This window comes from Aethalodelphis obliquidens, unplaced genomic scaffold, assembly GCF_003676395.1.
Source record: "Aethalodelphis obliquidens isolate GAN/ISIS:26980383/991018 unplaced genomic scaffold, ASM367639v1 scaffold2, whole genome shotgun sequence".
NCBI lineage: Eukaryota > Metazoa > Chordata > Mammalia > Artiodactyla > Delphinidae > Aethalodelphis > Aethalodelphis obliquidens.
Window position 1 is genome coordinate 85,172,555 of NW_020837946.1, and position 20,693 is coordinate 85,193,247.

Sequence of the window (20,693 nt, forward strand, 5' to 3'; positions counted from 1 at the left end):
TTTAATGACCCTTCTAATTCAAACCTTCATGTCTCCTTAATCTCTGTTCCAAGACCCAGTGAGCGCTATCATGATTTACTCCACCTTATGTGTTTTTTCCTCACGATATATATAACAATAGCATTTTTATAAATAGGTGAAATGGGTGGGAAGGAAACAAGTACGCGTCTACCTGTATGCTATTGTGATGTCACAGACTATAAAACATCGAACATAGGCAGAGTAATTGTTTGGTGTACTGGAAGGAGGATAATAAAAGTACTTCCACTACTAAAGAACATTAAATGTGAAAAAAAGAAAAAAAAAGACTGATGGCAGTTTGGGTGTAGTGTATTTGTTTTTCGTTTTCCTAACATACTGTGCCAAGTTTTGTACTCTTTCTGTTTCCAATTTTGCTTTCGGTGAAGGTTTCTTGAATCTCAGCAGTCCCACACATAAACATGTATCGTTATATCCATTAAGACTTAAGGTTTTAGATTTTCAACTATGAGGGAGAACTCAGCCAAAGATGCTTGAAAGATAAATACGTTTAATTAGGGGCAGAGGATGATCATTAAAGGAAGTCTGACTGCTGCAGAAGTCATTAACAATCTTAAATGAAATTTTTATTTTTATGATAGCCATTTACATGTATAATAAGAGCCAATGATTCTTAGGAGCAGTGTGACAGAAACAGAGTGTGGCGAGAACTCATGTAAGACATACTATTTAAATGAGCTGGTGTTAGCTATTCATATTTGTTAATGAACTAGATATGCAGGGCTATAAGAATGAATGTTCTGATGCTTTAAATTTTAATATCTAGAAATCAAGGGTAAGGATCAATTACTAGAATTTCCACCCTTAAAAGAATAATTATTAACGATATAACAAATGTACAGCTCCAAACTTCTGAAAAAAAAAAAGTTTAATTTAAAAAAATTAAGATCAGTAGTTGAAAAAGGGCCAAAACAGCCATGTCAAGCTGTAGTAGTCTGTGATCATGGCAGCTTTTTGTGTTGGTCATGGATCATAATTCCAAATGTTTTAATATACAATAATCCATACGAATGCATTACAGACCCTGTTATCACCTGTAGTTAATGGTGCCTGTGATACAAATGAACAGGCTGTTCTTCGCTCTTACCTTTATGGTAAATAAACTAGCATTCTGGAGTCACAATAATTAAATAAAATGTAAATCCCTAATCTCATTTGGCTATTTGGACCAAGAAAGTTACCCAGCTATTACCTGTCTGGTTCTAATGATTAGTAATGATTTATTGTTCTTTTTTTTTTATTGTTCCAAAAGTGCTCTGATGTGGTGCCTTGATGTCTAATGAAAAGAAATTGGTCTTAAAAAGCTACTCATTGTTTATCCTGACTCTTAGATAACACATTTTTCTTCTGATAAAATATTTTTCTTATTTATTGTTCAAAACACACAATATAGACAATAATTCTAATTCTGGTGCTGTTTTATTTAGTAGTGTTTTATCCCTGGTGCCTGGCTGTCTACCATCATACCTCAGCACATAGCTTTACTCTGAGATAAGCCCCCTCTCTTTTGCTCTCTCTCCCATGCTTTCTGTAGTTTGTCTGCAGGATGCAGGTTTTCCACTGAAGAGCGCAGTGGAGTTCTTACTGTGCCTTTCCGGTTCCAGCACAATCAAAGTTTTGTGTTTAGAATTGTCCTTGACATTCTTTCGTCCCACAATGGGGTGGACACAGTGTGCTGGAAACCATGACATCATTATCATTGACACAGACTTAAATAAATCACCTGCATCTTGGCCTCTTTCTGCTTATTCAAGGATTCTTCATCTCGAGGAAGAAAGTGCTCTTTATTTTTATAAACCTTCATCCCAAGGGTGACTGGAAAACGCAAACTTTTACAAGTGTTTTAAAAACAAATATACTATGTGGTTTTAGACACAGTATGCTGAGTCAGAGGTGTCTTGGGAAAAAAATGTTTAAGGTTAGGCATGAGGCAGAAAGACAGCCAGGATTGCCTTTAGTTCAGGGGGGATACTCCTAACCCACGTTATGATGTCCTTCTGAATACGGATTCATGTGAAACTTAATTAAATAGGCATAGGCATAGTATTTAAAATACATACCTGAGCTTGATGTTCAAAAAAGAAAAAGCTTGCTGCTCAGTAAATTGAAGCAAAGTACATTCTGGGTGAAAGTGACACCATCTCAGTTGCACAATCTTTGGTAAAAGAGGGTTATAGCTAAAGTATTACTAAGTGCCAACTACACATGTGAATACGCAGCATTTAATAATTTGGGAAGCAACTACCTCCTGTAACTTCTCTTTACGTTTTCATAAGAAAATGACAATGAGGAAGGAAGTGCAGCAGAAATCTTGAACATTACCACTATTATGCAAAAAAAAAAAAAAAAAATGCTGTTAACTGTTTTCCCCTCAGTGACTTGATCTCTCAGATGGAAAACTTATGATTCTTCTGACTCTTGGCTACCAGAAATCACATGAGAGGAGCGAGGAAGAAAGACACAAAAGTTATATTTATATCTAGTACTGAACTTCTCAGAAATACCTTAATTTAATTCCTTGCAGAGACTAATAAAAATATCAGATGAGGGAGCCTTTTAACCAATCAGTTATTATAATTGACAATAGAGTATTGCTGTATATTGAACTCCTAAATGTTTTATGCAAAATGTCCCAGTGAAAATATTCCTTAAATAAGGGAGAAGTCCAGGGCCAAGAATGAATTTAAAGTGGTCGTAGAATTTAAACAAATATCATTCAAATTATCTGACTAGTATTATGCCCAGTGGCATTAAATTAGCATCTATTTATATCTGTGTACTTTACCTTAAGAGGCTCATAATTTTTCAGTTCTGATGCCACAAACAGATATGCTGCAGGATACTACTTGAAAAACATATATTTTAATTTTGTTGTAACATTTGCTAGAATCTGTTTTTCTACCAAATAATTATGACTAGAATGTGATAAGCAAAAATGGTCAGGATAAATTTGGGAATTCACAGAGTTCTATTTATAAAGTTTCTCTTGTTTTAAACAAAATGATTATCACAGAGAGATATTCATCCTGGATCGTGTTTGGTTCTCATTAGTATTGTTATTGTAAAAATAAAAAATTTAAAAATCCATGTTTAATTTACTTTCTTGAAGGATTTTTAACTGCCAGCTGTCCTTCTCTGACTTCACATATTCTACAATTTGGTAGGCAGAAAATTTGAGAGTTCTCCTACTTTCCAGACTCTTCCCATTTTAAAATATTACAATTTTAGAAGATGACCTTTTATCATCTATAGATCTTCAACTTCAGTGTTACATATTTTCATCTTCATCAGAACCTTGAGCTGTTCTTATAGCTATGTTTTTCCTCAGAAAATGACTATGATTCCCCTACTGGGGAATTAACGGTAAGGAAGAAAGATATTTATGGAGTGGTAGGGAAAGGAATAAGGAAAATATGTTTTAGAAGTTTATATAAAACAGTGAAACAGGTGTTTTCAGTACCTCTGGGATGCTTGTTTTATAAACTGGGCATTTCAAGTTTTGGTATGTAGAATTAGGTTCTTTAAAATTTCGCTTGCATAGATTAGCACCATCATAGCTACTCCAAGGAGGGAAAAAAAGCATGAAAATAAAATAAGAAATTCTGACTTGTCTCTGATAATCCAGTGTTACCAGAGGCATAGCAGCCAGTGTGCCTCTTCGTCAGTACAAATACTTAGTTGCTTTTGACCCTTATTGAAAAAATAATATCTTTCCCCCTGTTTGTCACTAGAACTGCCACTAGAAGAAAAGCCTTTCGTTTGCCCCAAATAAGCACCTCTGTTTTTCACAGCTTGCAGTAATGCTTAAAGTAAATAAGTTCTTGTGCAGCTAGCACTATTGGATTCATTCAGTTGCCTGAACAAAGCTATTGTTTAGAGGTTTACAACAAGCCTTTTCTCTGTTTCCTTTAAAAGAATCTTCCTTGTTCCTGTGGTAGGCATGCTTAGTATAGTAAGCCTTTCTACAATTTTCAAATGCTAAAGATAATCTTCCCCCACAGAAGAAATGAAGGAAGACTATGACACTATGGGGCCGGAAGCCACGATCCAGACCACAGTTAACAATGGTACAGGTAAGTAAGTTTACCACGCCAAGGTCATGTTTGTCCTGCGTCATGTGGATTTAGTGAGTCAGGGACAGAAACACTGACCCATCCATTTGTATGTCTGTGATTTAACAATTAAGTCACACTTTACAATTCTCTTGTTTTGTTTCAAATCAGAATTCTCTGTTTTGGTATTTTATTCAGCAAATATATCTTTTATTCTTAAACCCTAATTTGCCTGTGGAAGTTAAGAAAACTGAACTGGATTTTTAAAAGTATCTTTTCAAAGCCCGAGTTGGGCAAATTTCTGGTAGTAATTTTTATTTTAAGAGACTACATAAATATAATTTGAAAATTGTAATATAATATGCCTCTTCCAGTCACCCCTTGATATTAGTCATTGAGATTCAAACGATATGGTGTAATTTAGATTGTAAAATGTTTCTTCAGGATGACAAACCAAAATTCTGTGAATGTTCCTCATAAAAACTGATCACCTGAGTTCCTTTTTATCCTATCTTCATTTTATTTCTCAGTACCTTCTAGTTCCTCTAAATAATATTTTCCAGGCAAAAGTTGCATAAAGAATAGACAATTTCACTTCTTTTCAATGAAGCTAAGAAATTGCAGTAGGAAGGTAGTAAGCGGTGCTTTGTTTTATTCTGCTACTGCTGTAGAATGGAGTTTCAGGACAATTGTGACCTTCCATGTTCTCTTCCAAAAACTGAACAGCATCTCCTCTCACACCCTCTCACGTCACTAGTGCAAATTTACACTGACTCACTATGTTTATCTCTCTTTTCCTGGATAAGGCTAAGTATTTTTGGTGTTTCAAACAATCCTTCATACCACCATCAAAAATATTACCATAGTGCCCAGTATAAGGTTAACTTCTAAAGCAAAAGCCAAAAAAAAAAAAAAAAAAAACCACATAACTATTTCCACTCAACTCACCAATGAAAACAAGTCACAGCTTTATGAAGTTTTAGAAATGTAAATAATTAAGATGATATTCATATCTCCCTTATGTCGAAACACATCACAATAGACTGTTCATGCTGTGTTTCTATTTAGAATGCTCTTATTAATAACTTACCACGCACTAATTTACATTCTTGGATATAAAATAAGAGAAATAATAGAAAACTATTGTAAATTTTCCTTCATTTGAATAATGTCAATTTAAGGTACAAAAATGAAACTGTACAATATGGGATTATGGAAAAGGTATAGAATTAGGAACCTATAATCCTGATTTTTAGCCACAGCTCTGGCAATAACTAGATTGCAACCTTGGGCAAGTCAATTGCCCTTCTTGGCACTCAGTTTCCACATCTGAAAAATGAATAGATTGCACTAGTTGCTTGTTAAAAATATTTCTAGTTTTAATATTCTGTGTTGTAGGGGTACCATCACTGTGTAAAATAGAAACAAGATAAAATAACTTCTTATAAAAACACAATAATAAAGAGATACCACAAATTAGATACTTTCTGTAATGTCCCAACTCATAGGATCAAAAATGGCTTCATGTTCCTTTTAAAGACAATTGTTAAATTTCAACCTCAAGCATAAATAAACTCTAATTTCATTAACTTTATAGGCATTTAAAGTGTCGCTATTCCACAAAGTGACAATTTACTAGCTGTTTTATACACTTAAGATCTAAAGTGGGGTTAATAAAAATGGTTCCTATTCAGAAGATTTAAAAATCAATTTCGAATATTCCTTCACATAGCCTTAAGATTCACCTTTTCCCATACTATTTACTATTCCTTATAGTTCATATGTATTCAGTCAATAAATAGATCAATAAGTATTCATTGAGTGTCTTCTGTCTATTCACTTTCGTGTGCACATGTTCTGGAAGATGGGCCAGGAAATCTTAGACATGGCTGTTATTTAATTTGGAAGATGAGACCAACACACAAGAAAAAATAATAAGCAATAAGTGAAAATATGTGATAAATATGCAACAAATAGTAGGAACTATAATTATTTCAAATTACAGAATATGAGCGATCCTATGGGGTGAACGTTCAGAAAAGGCTTCATGAAGGGGGTGAAATTTGAACTAAGTTCCTTTTCAGTAGTCGTGAAGGAGTGAGGAAGGTCCTTCTAGCAGAACAGGAGTGTGCAAGCCAAGGAAAAGAATTGTAATATCTATTCAGAGGATAGCAAGTAAAAGGATTTGGCCGAATCAGGGGGTCCTAGGAGGCAATTCATGGGAAATGAAGCTGGACATGAAAGTTAAATGTAAGTGGAGAATGTAAAGCAACAAACCAAAGAGTTTGGGGCATGTTATACTACCGTGATTTCTGTGAAGAAAAACTAGACTTTGAGAGACCAACTGGAAGTCATTGTAGTTATTCAGGTGTGACGTGACAGAAAGCCTGTCCTCGGGTGGCGACAGTGGTGAAATTAGTAACATGACTTCTTAACAACCAATTGATTCTCTGGGTGATGGAATCAAAATGGCTTCAGGATTACACATCTGCATGTTTAGAACATGGCAAATACTTGCTATTTCTAGATAAACAGAAAAAGGATCCAATTTTGAGAAGACCTTGAGCATGTCTTTAGACAAGTATTTTCATATAAAATTATATAAATGTGTATATATATACACATATATATGTATATGAATGTTCATTGGAAATGAGGAATTGAAACCCAGGAAGTCAGGGCTAGAGATAAAGATTTGAGAGTCATGCAAATATAGTCAGATGGTATTTAACATCATGGGACTAAGACATTTACAATAAATATACTGAAACACGTAGAAAGCTGAGGCCAGGTCTTCTGGTGAGTAAGGAGAAAAATCAAATTCATTAAAAGAAAAAAGATTAAGAGAGAAAAAAATTAAATATCCAGGAGACAAAGAAAGTTTCAAAAGTAGACAATGGTCAATTGAATCAAAAGATTCAAATAACTACGACTGAAAGAATGCTGAGCAAATACATTGGACTTGGTAATTAGGAATTTACTGGTGACCCTCAGCTTAGAACTCTGGCCTTTTAGAGAATAACACATATTTCTTCCCAACCATAAGTTTACTGCTTCTTATCCCTAGCATCTTTTTGGATGCTAAAAACATGTGGAATTGAAATAAGACATCTTTAATGGTTGAAGTTGCTTATTAATGGAGTATCTTTTCTCCCCACATAGGTCCTACTGATCAAGGTCAAGCTATTGGCTTGACCTTCCTCTCCAGCCATCCCAACCTATAGTGATATCTTCCTCCAATGAACTCTTATAGAACAAATCAGCTGACCTTGCTGTAGATGCTATAGTGTGTTGTAACTTAATATATTGTCTTTTCCAAATTAGACTGCAAACTCTGAGAACACAAATTGGTTTTAGGCTACCACATTGTCTATGAGAGTGCCTTAAAATTAATAGGATCTCAACAAATATGTTTTTATTAGTGAATGAATATGGAATTCTTTAATATCAGATACATTTTTCTTTTTTAATCAAAGCAGAACAAACACATTGGAATAGATAAATTTTAAACCGGTTAAGCATATTTTCTGATAAAAAGTGTTGTTATTAACTTGAATGAGTTGTCAGGGGAAGTCAAAATGTCTCTATTATTTCTGGATATTCAACACACAAATTTCATTCCTAACTGAAAGTAAGGAAAAGACCTCTAAATTTCCTACGCAAGACTACAAATCTATTACATAGTAGAATTTAACCAAGTTCATATCAATGAATAGAGTAGTCTTTTAGAATCTAAAAGTATCTCCTTCCTAGTATATTCTGCTGAATTAAAATCTGTAGAAACCACTCATTCTTTCTTAGCCTGACAGCATCATACACCTTCCTAAAGGCCATCTCTACCGGGAAACCATCTGACAGTCTCCCACTCAAGATTACCCACTCATTCTTTTGAGGGTCATTCTCTCTCATATTATAGTCACCTGCAGGTATGTTTCTCTCCACTAGATTGTAAACTATTTGAGGGCAGGAATGATATGGGATTTTGGTCACTTTCTCACCACAGACCCTAGAATGGTCCTGAGTCAGAAAGAGTTTTTGTAGAAATGAGAGACAAACAGCACTTGAACTTTCCTTTCCCATTTCTGGGTTGACATACTTTTGACAGCAGACCTGAAATAATCAATCAGACATTTTCATCTCCCATTATTCCAATCCCCCAAATGAGGAAGACTCAGTTACATTTGACTGGTCTCTAGCCTTCATGTCCTTCTCTGTTTAGTCTGTCCACATTCTTCCTATAACCCTTTTCTCATGGTCCAAATTCCCTTCTTAGAATCTTTAACTGTCCCTCAGTACCTATAAGACAAAATCCACATTCTTCAGACAGGTATTGAGTGCCGTCCATTTCATACCAACAGTGTTGCATTCTAGTCAGACCAAATCCCTTGGTAATATCAAAAAAGAATCACATTTATACCAACCTCTGAATCTCTGCCCATGCTATCTGTTGAGACCCTAATCTCTCACTCCCATTCCTCCAATTATCCAAATTCTACCCACCTTTCTGTTCTTCAAGGCTAGCTCACCTCCCATTTCCTTAATGTGGCCATCCTTGAACACCCCCAAACCACATACATCTCTTCCTTGTCTGAAATCCCACAGCCCTCAGGTGCACGCCACTAATTTGAGCATGTTGAATTGTTCCTCTTTATGTTGTTTGCACATATTTCACCTAGTTAATTTCATGGAGACAAGCCGTTTCTTGAGCTATGAAATAGGGGTAAATTAGTATGACCTTAGTATGTGCCCCCAAAATATTTGCTTTAATAAAAGGGCTAGTCCCTGTTTGCCTCAAAGTGCCTAGTACAGCAGTGAACACACATGGTATGCATTATGACTGGTAAAATGAATGAATGAATGAGCAAATGAATGAATGAACGAATAGTAGGTGGAGAAGAAATGGACTCTGAGAAAGGAAGTCACAATAGGTGAAAACGTTCCCTGTGAAGGGGATTAAGTCCAGTATCTTCAGAGAGTGAAACCAGGCTTTAAGTCTCTGAAATCTACTTGTGAAAGGCAAAGAAAAACAGACTATCATTACTTTTTTACAGCAAAGTTAGATTAGCAGCATAGCAAAATTGATCTACAGCATATAAAGCAGTGAAAGCCCTGATTTATAGTAATAACTTTCTACATTGCATTTAATGTTTCTATATTGGTTTTAATGTTTTAAAATTTTTAAATGTATGCTTTAACACGTAAAGAACACCTTTTCACAAAGAACTTTACATCTTCCAGATATTAATCTGGTTCAAAATCAGAATGAAATTATTATGTAGAATTTTTTTTTTTTTTTTTGCGGTACACGGACCTCTCCCTGTTGCGGTCTCTCCCGTTGCGGAGCACAGGCTCCGGACGCGCAGGCTCAGTGGCCATGGCTCACGGGCCCAGCCACTCTGCGGCATGTGGGATCTCCCCAGACCGGGGCACGAACCCGTGTCCCCTGCGTCGGCAGGCGGACTCTCAACCACTGCGGCACCAGGGAAGCCCCTATTATGTAGAATTTTTAAGAGTGTGTTTTAAAAGGTATTTTCTAAGAAGATTAGAGAAATGGAAAAACTTGGGAGCATTATAAACATGAGTTTGCCAACATGCTAGTAGTAACAAGGATCTAACTTAGGTGCACAGTGATCATTAGCATTAATGTGTTTCCACATGCATATCAAGACCTAAATAAGCCCCTGATGTTTTCCTCTTTGACTGTGTGAGAGTTACCTTTACTTAAACAATCTAGCACTCTTGTTTTAAAGGGCTATTAATAACCACCTGCATCTTTGCTTCCTTTGCTGGGAAGAGGAAAACACCTTACATCTAGGAACTGGGTAAGGCCAGTTGAGGTCTCGGTTCTTAATCTTATATAACACAAGAAAATTATTGTCCAAGAACTAACTGTACTGACTGTAACTAACAGTCATTAAACATGCTTCCAATATTTTAGGAATAATATATAAACGCTTTTACAGATAAAAAGGCAAAAGTTGTTTTGGGATGCTCTAGATTCTGGAGTCAGATAAACTACATTTGAATTTTGTCTCTACCAGTTACTAGTTACATGAACTTGAGTATAGAATAAGCCTTCATTCTACATCGGTAAAGTGGAAATAACGATTCCGTTTACAGAGTCTGACTGTAGCGATGAAATGGTATATCATTTTTAAAGGACCAAGTACAATGCCTAACATATACTAGATTCTCATCCTCTCGGTTATTTTTCTGGTTTGTTTGCATCTCCAAGTAAGCTTACCCATTTCTATTCATTAAGAAATAAATGCATTCTGAACTATTTCCTCCCTTTGTACAGGCGTTGTACTGGCTCCTCATTAATTAATTAATTCTCTAGAATACCAAAATACAATATTTAACACATTTGTAATGGAAGGACTAACCAGTCGATTCTGAGAACCTTGGCCAATTAAATTCCTTTGACGTCTTGGAAAACTACCCAGACAAGTTGTAGGACACATTTCTTTTCACTGCTCTGAGGTTGCATTTGAAGTTAAAATAGAAAGATTAAGAAAGAATAGCTTAGTTTTCTATCTCTCTTCATCTTTATCTAGCACCTTTTTTTTTAAATGTAGAAGAGGCTTTAGTAGTATTTATAATGTTTGTGTATAAGGATGTTGAAAGCTCTCAAAGATTTTTCCTTCACTAGTTCACTGAGTAGCATCAGAAATCATATCTTTTTTTCCTTCTGTCCTGTATAACAATCAAATAAACAAATGATATTTGTCGCTTGTTAACACCCACTCAACTATTTCCATTTGTTCTTTTCATAGTATTTGTTGTGTGCTGAATTGGAACTGAGGTTCAAGAAACAAAGGAAATAGAAGATATAGTCCTATCCTTAAGGAATTCAAAGTCTTATGATGCCATTAGGAAAGACAAAAATCACAATGACATGAAGGCAAAAGTTACAATTATAACTTCATTAGCTATTCAGATCCATAGTCAATCTGGGAGACCCTACTAAGTACAAGGCATTTTTTTAGGCATCGTGAAAGATATAGTGAACACTCACTGTCATTAATGACTTACATTCAATTGGGTAAAAAAACCAATGGAAGATGAATAAGAAATGTGTGTATAATGTTTAGCACAATTTTAGGCATAATACATGTTCAATTGTTGCTAGCTATTATTATTATTATCAGTAATGATTATAATAATACATGGATTAAGATGTTTTATTTGAAATACAGAAAGCTATGTAGGTTCAACTGAGAAGTTTTCAGTATTGCAGAGGGTTTCTGACAGAGAGTAGTGTCAAACATTAGAGACATGAAATTAGGGAGGTGACTTAAGAGACTGCACGTTTCAGAGAAGGTTTTCTCCAGGACAAAGTCTTGTTGAACATGCCTCTGTACAAAAGGAGAGACAGCGAAAATGGCTGAAAATGTAAAAGGAGACGAGGCGAAAGATGGAGTAGGTTATCGGAAGAGTTGTGAGGGAATAGCTTTGGATGGTAGCCTTGGCTGTGGGCAGAGACACATCTTTTTTAGCAATAAGATCAAAAGAAGAAGGGAGGACTTCCCTGGTGGCCCAGTGGTTAAGAATCCGCCTGCCAATGCAGGGGACAGGGGTTCGAGCCCTGGTCCGGGAAGATCCCACATGCCATGGAGCAACTAAGCCATGTGCTGCAACTACTGAAGCCCGCGAGCCTAGAGCCTGTGCTCTGCAGCGAGAAGCCACCACAATGAGAAGCCCGCCACTGCAACGAAGACCCAACACAGCCATAAATAAATAAATAAATTTAATTTAAAAAAAAAAAGAAGAAGGGAGACTTGTAGAGAAATTTCTGTTGAATTTTAGGTAGTTGATGGAATTCACATCATTTAAGTTGCACTCTTTGAAGTAAGTAGGAAAAGATATCATCAGTTGACAGTATGGGAATGGGAATAGGGTTGGAATCTTCAGGAATGGAAATTTAGAGTAATTGCTGTGGACAATGTATGGAGATTCAATTATCATCATGAAAGAATATCCTATTTTGATAACATAGACAGAAACAAGGCTATACAATTATTTACATTTCTTTAAACATTTTTTATATTCTAGGAACAGAGAAATTGGGCTGGATTTTAGTTTGGCAAGGCCAGAATGACACAAGAACAAGGGGCGGGGATGGAAGTGATTTCCAGCTTCAAGGTGAACTGAGGCAAGCAAAATCAGAATGGGTGAAATGGCCTGAGGGACTTGTCAGGGCCTGATTATCACAATGAAGTACCTGTTTCAGGGGATGAGGAACTGAATGATGGGGTGGGGCGATAGGTTGAAGTCAGAGAGTGAAAGTTCCAAGTTTCACTCAGAGAGATGGCATTGTCCCAGGGTTAGCCATACCAAGGGGTGGCTGGCCATCCCTGTTGTTGGACTAGAGAAGATTAGAGCACCACACAGCCAGGATTCTGCACGGACTATCTTTTGAGTAATGAAATTTCCCAGAATGACAATAATGACAGCCTGGGGTGAACATATGCATGGGATAAGTGTCATTTTACTTGAGCTGTATAGGTTGTGTCCTGAGACATGATGGTGAAAATGGATGACATAGATTTCAAAAAATTACAGATTGGAGGCTTTTTGAGGGTCCAGGTTAAGTTTGCTCTTCCCCATGTTTCCCCTTGGTAGGTGCAGTGTTTATACAGCCTCGATGGTTGATAAGCAAGTTGCTTGTTGAAACAAAGCATAAATGAATAAACAAAGAAATGATGAACAAATGAATAAAATAGGCACTCTGGTTTGAAATGGGGGTATGAATGAAGGAGTTTGTTGACCCATCTGTGTGTCGCTCTGCGTGTTAAGACAGATGAAGGTGGGAATGGCTCTGCTGGAAGGGTCTGTGAGGGATGGAATATTATCAAGAGATGACACAGTTTCATTTAATCTGAAGAACTGGAACTCATGTAGGAGGACATCATTAAGCATGTGGGGGGATAAACAAGTAATATGTGAAATGGGAAAGCAAAATGAACCGTGAATAAAGTGTTTCTTGGTCTCTAGTCCTAACTTAAGCTTAAGACATTTTTTTTATTTACTAAAACCATAGTAATTAATATAAATTCTTCCTTTGCAAGATGTTTCATAAAGTTAGTTTTGAATTGAGTGCCTTTTGCAACATGATTAAAATTAGGAAATATCAGAATGAGAAAAATACAATCCCTAAATATTAAATGGAAATTTTAAATAGGCATCGTGAGTGGAGCATTTGAAGAACTTCCGTGATGTTTTCCATTTTACCCCAGTAGACTTAGGTGCAGGTCACTCAGTCAAAAAATAAAACAAGTGCATGGCATTCAGAAGAGCAAGGACGTGAAAAGAAAAATAGAGAAAAAAAGTTTAAAATATGATATTTTATTTACATTGAAGTTGGCATTTACATTGCCTTTCTCCCTATTAATTTTACAGTGTTATAATGTTGTTCAGAGCTGCTTACAATGTCAGAGCAATCATTGCAGCATCTAGGACCTATTCAAATTATATCCAATCATTAGGCAAGAAGAAAAACTAAAAAGATGGGGTTGTCTCTCTCTGTCTTTCTCTCACATGGACTCATTATGATATAGTGTAAAGAGTAACGGGTTAAGAGTCAGGATACATGAATTCCCCATCCAGCCCTACCAGAAATTATTTGTGTAATGTTCTATGAATCATTAGCTTTACTGTACCTTAGTTGTATCGTCTGTTAAGTGAGGACATTAGACTAGAAATTTTGGACTCCACCCACCCTACCCTTTCTTCTAATGAGATTTTACTGGGAAGCGTGAACAAAGGAAACAAAAAGCATGGGCTGTGTGAGTTGCCATGGGAGGGGGAGGTTCTCGGTCTCCTGCCTCATGATCCTAGACCCAAGGCCAGGGTCCTGGGTGTGTGACCTGCAGTCACACAGGGGCCTGCACTGGAAGGGCCTTGCCCTGGGTTTGGTGCTCTGCTGCCACCATTTTGCACTGAGCCTGGCAAATTGTGTAGGCAATCCTGCTTCTACCTCACAAAAGGTGTTAAGATAATCTCTGAGTATGAGCAGGATAGGAAGGGGTGGGGTCAGGGATTCCCCGCCTGAAATACCACATATAAACACCAATTCTGTTCAAGTGTGCAGGATCCTTTGGCAGTATCTTGGAAGCAACTGAGTCCCAGGTAAAGATCTAGACCTAGACTGAAAATCTTGTTTGAGCCAGAAACACCGTGATACAAGGTATAAGTCCCCCAAATTGGTAACAGGAGTGATAAGGTTAGCAGGCTAGCAGTCGGTTAAGCCTCTTTAAGCATGAATTTTGTGTGTCATATCATTAGTATAGAAGAAAGTGGAGAAAAGGGTGAGAATGTTTTTGTACCTTTGTTGTCTTCTTGGTTTATAGCTTCCAATTCCTCTTATTGCTCTTATATGGAGTTTAAGTTAAAATTTTTAATACAGCTAGCTTTCTTCTATGGGTAACAGTAGCCATACAAGTTGTATCATAAGGTATTTCTCAGCAAGAGTTGAGTTGGATGTATAGTGTTAATCAATTGTGCAAGATCAGCTTATCAGATAATTCAGTTAGTACCTAAATACTTAACAAGGAGAGAGTCCTGCTCTTATAAAGCATGTCATTTTCTTCTTGTGCATAAGATCAGTCACATTTTTATATGTTGGAAGTTTTGTCCTCCAGTCAGATCTGTCATGCATATTATCATTTTAAATTTTTTTTAGTTAATTTCATACAATGAGTTTCTAAAAAGAAAGTACAGAAAGAGGTACGTTCTGAGGACAGAAAGACAGAAGTAGCACTTGGCAGGTTAGACAGGAGGGTCATTTTCAGACTATAATCAGTGTACACCGAGAACAGCCTGTTACTTCCTGGCGAATGAATGCTGCGGTTTTATGATCTTTGTTTGCAGTTAGGAACAGCTATCTCCACTTCACAGCAAGAGTTCCCACAAGAAATAACTGATATCCCAAGCTTCTTGAGTGTCTCCTTCATTCATTCAGCAAATATTTAATAAGCACTGTTTTCCTTGTGATATTGTCTGTGGTTTCCAGGCACCTCTGAAATATTTTTTCTTAATCTGTGGATATGGGTCCTCCATCAGAAAACTGTGTTGCTTTGAGTTTTTAATTGAAAAGAATACAGATAAAACTCTCTAGGCCTAGCCAGTGAATAAAAAAGCAAATTGATTAGGGCAAAGAATTAATTGAAATGATGCAATTCTGAAACTTCGAAGATTCCCTAGAAAGCATATACTAGCTCATTTTACAGAAGAAGATATTGAGATTAAAAAACATAAGTAGCTGAGTCAAAATGAGTAGTCTAATAATTTTAAACCTGGTCTAATCATTCAATTAGTGGGCATTAGCTGTGTGCCTGACACTGCCCTAGGCACTGGGATAACAAAGGTGAATAAGACCCTCCATGCCTCTATCAGCTCATGGGCACGTAAACGAAAGATTATAATGTGATGTGATAAATTCAACAATTGAGATATGCAGATGATATTCTGTAGAAGGAGGGTATGAACTCAGGTTGAAATCATCAGAAAGGCTCCCTGACATGGAAGTAATTCTGTGCTGTTTCCCAAAACCACGTTACTGAATGCCTTATTTAGCCAGGGGAGACAGAGAATTGAATTCCCAGAGTAGTGATTCTTTAACTGGGCATGTATCAGAATCCCCTAAAGGGCTTGTTAAAACACAGATTGTTGATTCCATCCATTTAGGGTGGACCCCAAGAATTTGCATTTTGAACAAGTTCCCAGGTAATACCGATGCTGCTGGCCTGCGGACCACATTTTGAAAACCACTGTCCTAGAGCATCCTTAGGTGTCGTATGTCTCTACAGAAAGCATATGAAAGAGCACTGAATTACTGGACAAAAGTACCATACTTCATAAACCTCTCTAAAATATAATAAAATAGTCTGAGTCTTTTTGGTAATATACCAATTCCAAAATTTTAGGTTTCACAGGTATATGAAAGATAAACATATTATCTAACGGGAATTTTTGTTTTAAAGGCGTGGTGTTTGTACCAATACATAGCAATCAAAACTGTCTAAGGGTTAGTAGTCTCTAAATCTGATATTCAGAATCCCCTAATAAAAAATCTCACTTTAAAATTAGACTGTGTCCCTGACTGGGCTGCTTCCTGCAGTTTAGGGAGATATTTGATCCTGCATAGTACTACAGATTCTCATCCGTTTGGAACTTTTTCTCCTGAAGCTCTTACACATTGGGAACCCTCACTGGCATCTGAATATGTGCTCCCAGGAGAAAGCCATGTCAGAGCAGGCACGGAGAGACTGGCCCAGAAGCTGTACTAATTCCCAGGAAGCGAAGAAAACTTTGTCACTTTTGACCTGGCTTTACCCACACCTCTGTAGCAGTCGGAGGCTCTGCTGGGCTGCCCATGTAGCTGTGTAATGAGAAAAAGATCATCTTCCCTCATGGTTGTTTTTAGATATTTGGTGCCAGTACGTATTTCAGAAGCCTTCTACAGAAGGGCACACGTGCATTTTTAATGATAAAATGCCTATATTACATTAATTAGTCAACTTTAAACAAAGTAGCCATGAGGATTTATATACCTCAACAAATGCTGAATATGGGCTTTCTTTAAACTAAAAAATTTAATACAAATGACTAAATTAAAAATAATTTTCTGTGTTTTCTTACCCTCTAAAATGTTGAGAAAGAGACTGTTTTTCAAAAAGATGATGAATACAGTTACCTAGATTTCAGGTCCCTTTGCCTTGACATTTGAAGTGAGTAAAAGCAGATGATATGATAAATGCATAATTTCGATGTTAGACTGAGGAAGTGTGTGTGTCTCTGTGTGTGACTCTCTGTGTATATATGTATTTATATTCCCCTGATACACATGTATTTATATGTCTGTATACTGCAGAATAACAACCATTTTATGTACTTGTCTCTAAATATGAGGATCATAGAAGTAGGAAAACAATTCTCAGTCAATATCTTTGTGTCCTTATCCGCAAGTACACTCTCTGGTACTAGTAGGCACTCAATAAACAGTTATTAAACAAAGGGATGGATGAATGATTCTACTCAGTCTTTTACATATACTTACTTCAACTCTTCTAGACCCTCCAAGATATTTTCTTTTCCAAAAGAATTATTTATTCATGTTGATGTTTATTAAAATGGCTTAGCATAATATTCAAATATATTTCTTTAATTTTTAAGTGAATGTTAAAAACATTCTGGGTAATAGACCAGTGTTAATAGAGCACCTGTCTTCCTACATGAACACATGCTTGTAACAAATAAAGAAAATAAATGGTGAGGGAATAAAACTAAAGAGAAGGAAACAGAAAAGGAGAAGCAATAAGTATCAAGGTCTCATCATAATGTAAGTACTTGTAAAAGTATTAAGAATCTTTGAGAAATACCTAAAACAAGTCAATTATGGGGAGAGCAGGAGTTGAATGATTTGAAGACCAATATAACTCTTTTATTTAGAGGTTTTCTTTAAAGATGTTAACATTGCTTGTTTTTAGGCAATAACTTGAAAAGTTAGTCCATATTGATATTCATCATTATCCAAAAATATCAATATCTAAGATAGACATAAGGGTATATATGAAAGTATTAGCAACATTAGTAAGCGTGACCAACATATTTACAAGAAATTTGAGGCTGTTCTGACTTAAGGGACCTAGAAATTTACGCTAACGATATTAAAATACACTTGGCTATGAGGAAACATTTTTAATTAATGAAGTTCTGTTTTTGGATGGAGGAAAGTTTACCTGACCTTAGGGAAGGTTGAGATATTTGCAAGACACTAGGGTAAATTTTAGGACTAAATGCAAAATCTCTGGAGAAGGTATGGGAAGAAATTATTTGACGTTTCTTGTGAATTTTTGCTATGGTTTGATCATAAATACCATGCAAATATACTTTGTCAGTGTGTTTTGGCAATTCTTCCAAGGATACCAAGGAGTGAAGAGAAAGACAGGAAAAAAAAAGAAAAGAAGGTTTATTTTACACTAGAGAAATGCAGTGAGGAATTTTATAACTTTCTAGCAGATTTTCTACCTCATCTCTGAGTCCACTATACAGTATTACAAAATCTTTGTAAAGACCAAAAATGCAGACTTCCAAATAGAATCAAAACATTATCCTTCCCAACAATTTTGAGAGTAACAAAAATTTAATTCCATCATTTGTTCTAGAATTGTAACAGTTAGGGCGATTTGGAGTCTAGGAGACTGACACACAACATAGCCTAAAGTAGAAAAGGGAATTTTTCTGCTCTCTGGAAGGACGCAGGTGCTGCTTGGCCTCAGGAACAAGTGTAGCTAGAAAAGTACTGTCAGGACTTGCCATTCTGCCTCTGCTTTTCTCTATATATCCGCTCATTTTCTCTCTTCATAAATCTTCTTATTCTACATGGGATTTATCAGTTCTTTCATTCTACATCTTATAGCTGCAGTCGCTGGGAAAAAATAAATCTGCCTTGGTGATCTCTTTGGAACCATGTTCTAAAATCATGGGGAAGGGATTGACTGAACTCAGTTGGATTAATTGGCTACCACTGGACCAGTCAACGGTTTGACCTGGAGGATGGAGGGCTAAGACTGCTTCACTTCAGGTGCAGATTAATCCACTGTAACTAGGGGAGCAGAATCATGCAACGACATGGCAGCTGCCTTGGGTACCATAAGGTTTGGCAATAGGGACAGTGGGGAGCCATCCCAGGCAAAGGAGAATGTCATGGTACTGGGCAGAAAAAACCACATATTACTAGTATCCATAGCAACACTAGGGAAAAACACATTATATCCATGATGGTCATACGTAGTTCATAGAAGGCTAGATTCTAGCCCACTTAAGTGACTATAGATATTGAGAGATATAACTAATAGCATATCTATACCACATGAAAAAAAAATCTTGATAGAGCAAATAGATTTAAATGTTTGGGTTTCTTCGTAAAACCCTTTTTGAATACTCATCTGAGCCCTATCAAACTCTTGCAAGTATTTATGATCACGAATACACAGTTTATCATGTAATTGTTCTACAGTTACTTGAATAGTAGGTCTGAGTTCCTAGCTCAACTGTAGGTGTCTTGTCTTATGCTTCCTTTTACTAGAAGACTTCTGCACCAAGATCAGTGTTAAGGACATAATTTATTCCACATTCATTCCATAAATGATTCTTGAGTGCCTACTAATTTCTAGGCAATATATTCGATGCTCAGGCCACAAAGATGATCCTTAATGAGAGCACATGATTTGATATCTTTTGTCCCTATCACACTTGACATAGAAATATAGTATGGCCAGATCTGATCTAGCGAGTGAATTGCTTCTCCAAATACCAATAGTGTATCTAGATGCAGTTTAGTTTGCCTATCCAGAAAAATCAGAATTTTCCTCCCTTTTAAGCCGAAAGGCTATTAATGCAAATCCAATTGAATTTGCATTTGATTACATTTCTGATGGAAACATTCATATGCAAATGAAAATTCATGCAAAGATAGCCAGATAATTCAGATACTTGCTGAAATATCAAGATAAAATTAGCATGATATTAAATATACATCCATCCATGTTTAGTAGATTACACTCAGGATCTTCAAGTGGGACAGTGTTCTTGAAAAACTTAAATTGTGTCTTAAACATTTGACAATGTTCAAGTAGATCTGGATTTAGAAAGTTGCTATTACCTTACTATCTACTGCCACAGTGCTGAAAAAGAAGTCAGTCCCTGGTCAGATCAGTCAGGTTGTTCAAAAAACGTTCATCTTGGACCCATGTTTTGTCCCCTTTATCTTTTCTTGCGCTTAAAACAAAAGGTGACTTTTGATAGAACTGAAGTCATTTTGATGATCCAAAATGATGAACAAATATTTTGTGCAAGCTGGCAATTCCTTCATACCCCATAGTGACTTAATGGCGCAAGTTAAATGACACCATCACAATCACCGCCAATAAGTATCCTTTGGAAAACATCCATGACAACATGGACAGACCAGAGAGAAAGTGATCCTAATCAATGTCCATATTCTTCTAAGAAAAGACTTAAGCAAAATTTCAAGATATAAAATCTTAATCCACTCTTCCACATTCCAAACCTACATTTGAAGGAAGTGCAGATCTTGGAATCAGACCATTGCTCTTGTTAAAATTAACAGAAGGTGAAGTGGCAAAAGAGAAAAGCTTGAGATCACCGTATTCAGAGAGTTAGCACTTAGTTTAATAGTCTACAAAGTGTAATGCTCCCCAGGTTTATTTTATTTGATCCAGTGTATTCATTCATATTTTCAAATCTTCTTAGAATTCCCATGCTTCCTGGTGTGGTGAATGTCCCTTACCATCCATCAAATTCAAAAAGCCTGAACCTAAGGGAGGGTCTTAGCCTTTCCCTCCTTGGCTCACCCAATCTTTCTCCAAATCTAACAATCTTACTTTTTAAGTATCTCTCAAATCCAGCCACTTCTTATAGTCTCCATCACCAGTTCTTCAACTTTTATCATTTGCCTAATCAATGGCAAGACACTCCTAACTGGTTTCCCAGAATCTACTTTTCTCTTCCTGCATTCCCTATCATACTGTAGCCAGAGTTGTCATATTAAAATGCAGGTAATCTATAATTTCATCC

At 36.4% G+C, this 20,693-nt stretch overlaps 1 protein-coding gene across 6 annotated transcripts in view; it reads left to right on the forward strand.

Annotated features, from left to right (window-relative positions):
• The window catches only part of ZEB2 (zinc finger E-box binding homeobox 2), a 132,373-nt gene that overhangs the window by 89,864 nt on the left and 21,816 nt on the right, over nucleotides 1-20,693 (forward strand). For 4 of the 6 annotated variants that reach the window (XM_027131759.1, XM_027131764.1, XM_027131734.1 and 1 more), the window contains exon 4: nucleotides 4,041-4,112. The exons of the other annotated variants lie outside the window; for them this stretch is intronic. In XM_027131759.1, coding sequence (XP_026987560.1) covers nucleotides 4,041-4,112 — 72 coding nt within the window. The remainder of the gene's footprint in view (nucleotides 1-4,040; nucleotides 4,113-20,693) is intronic. 6 annotated transcript variants of the gene reach the window in all.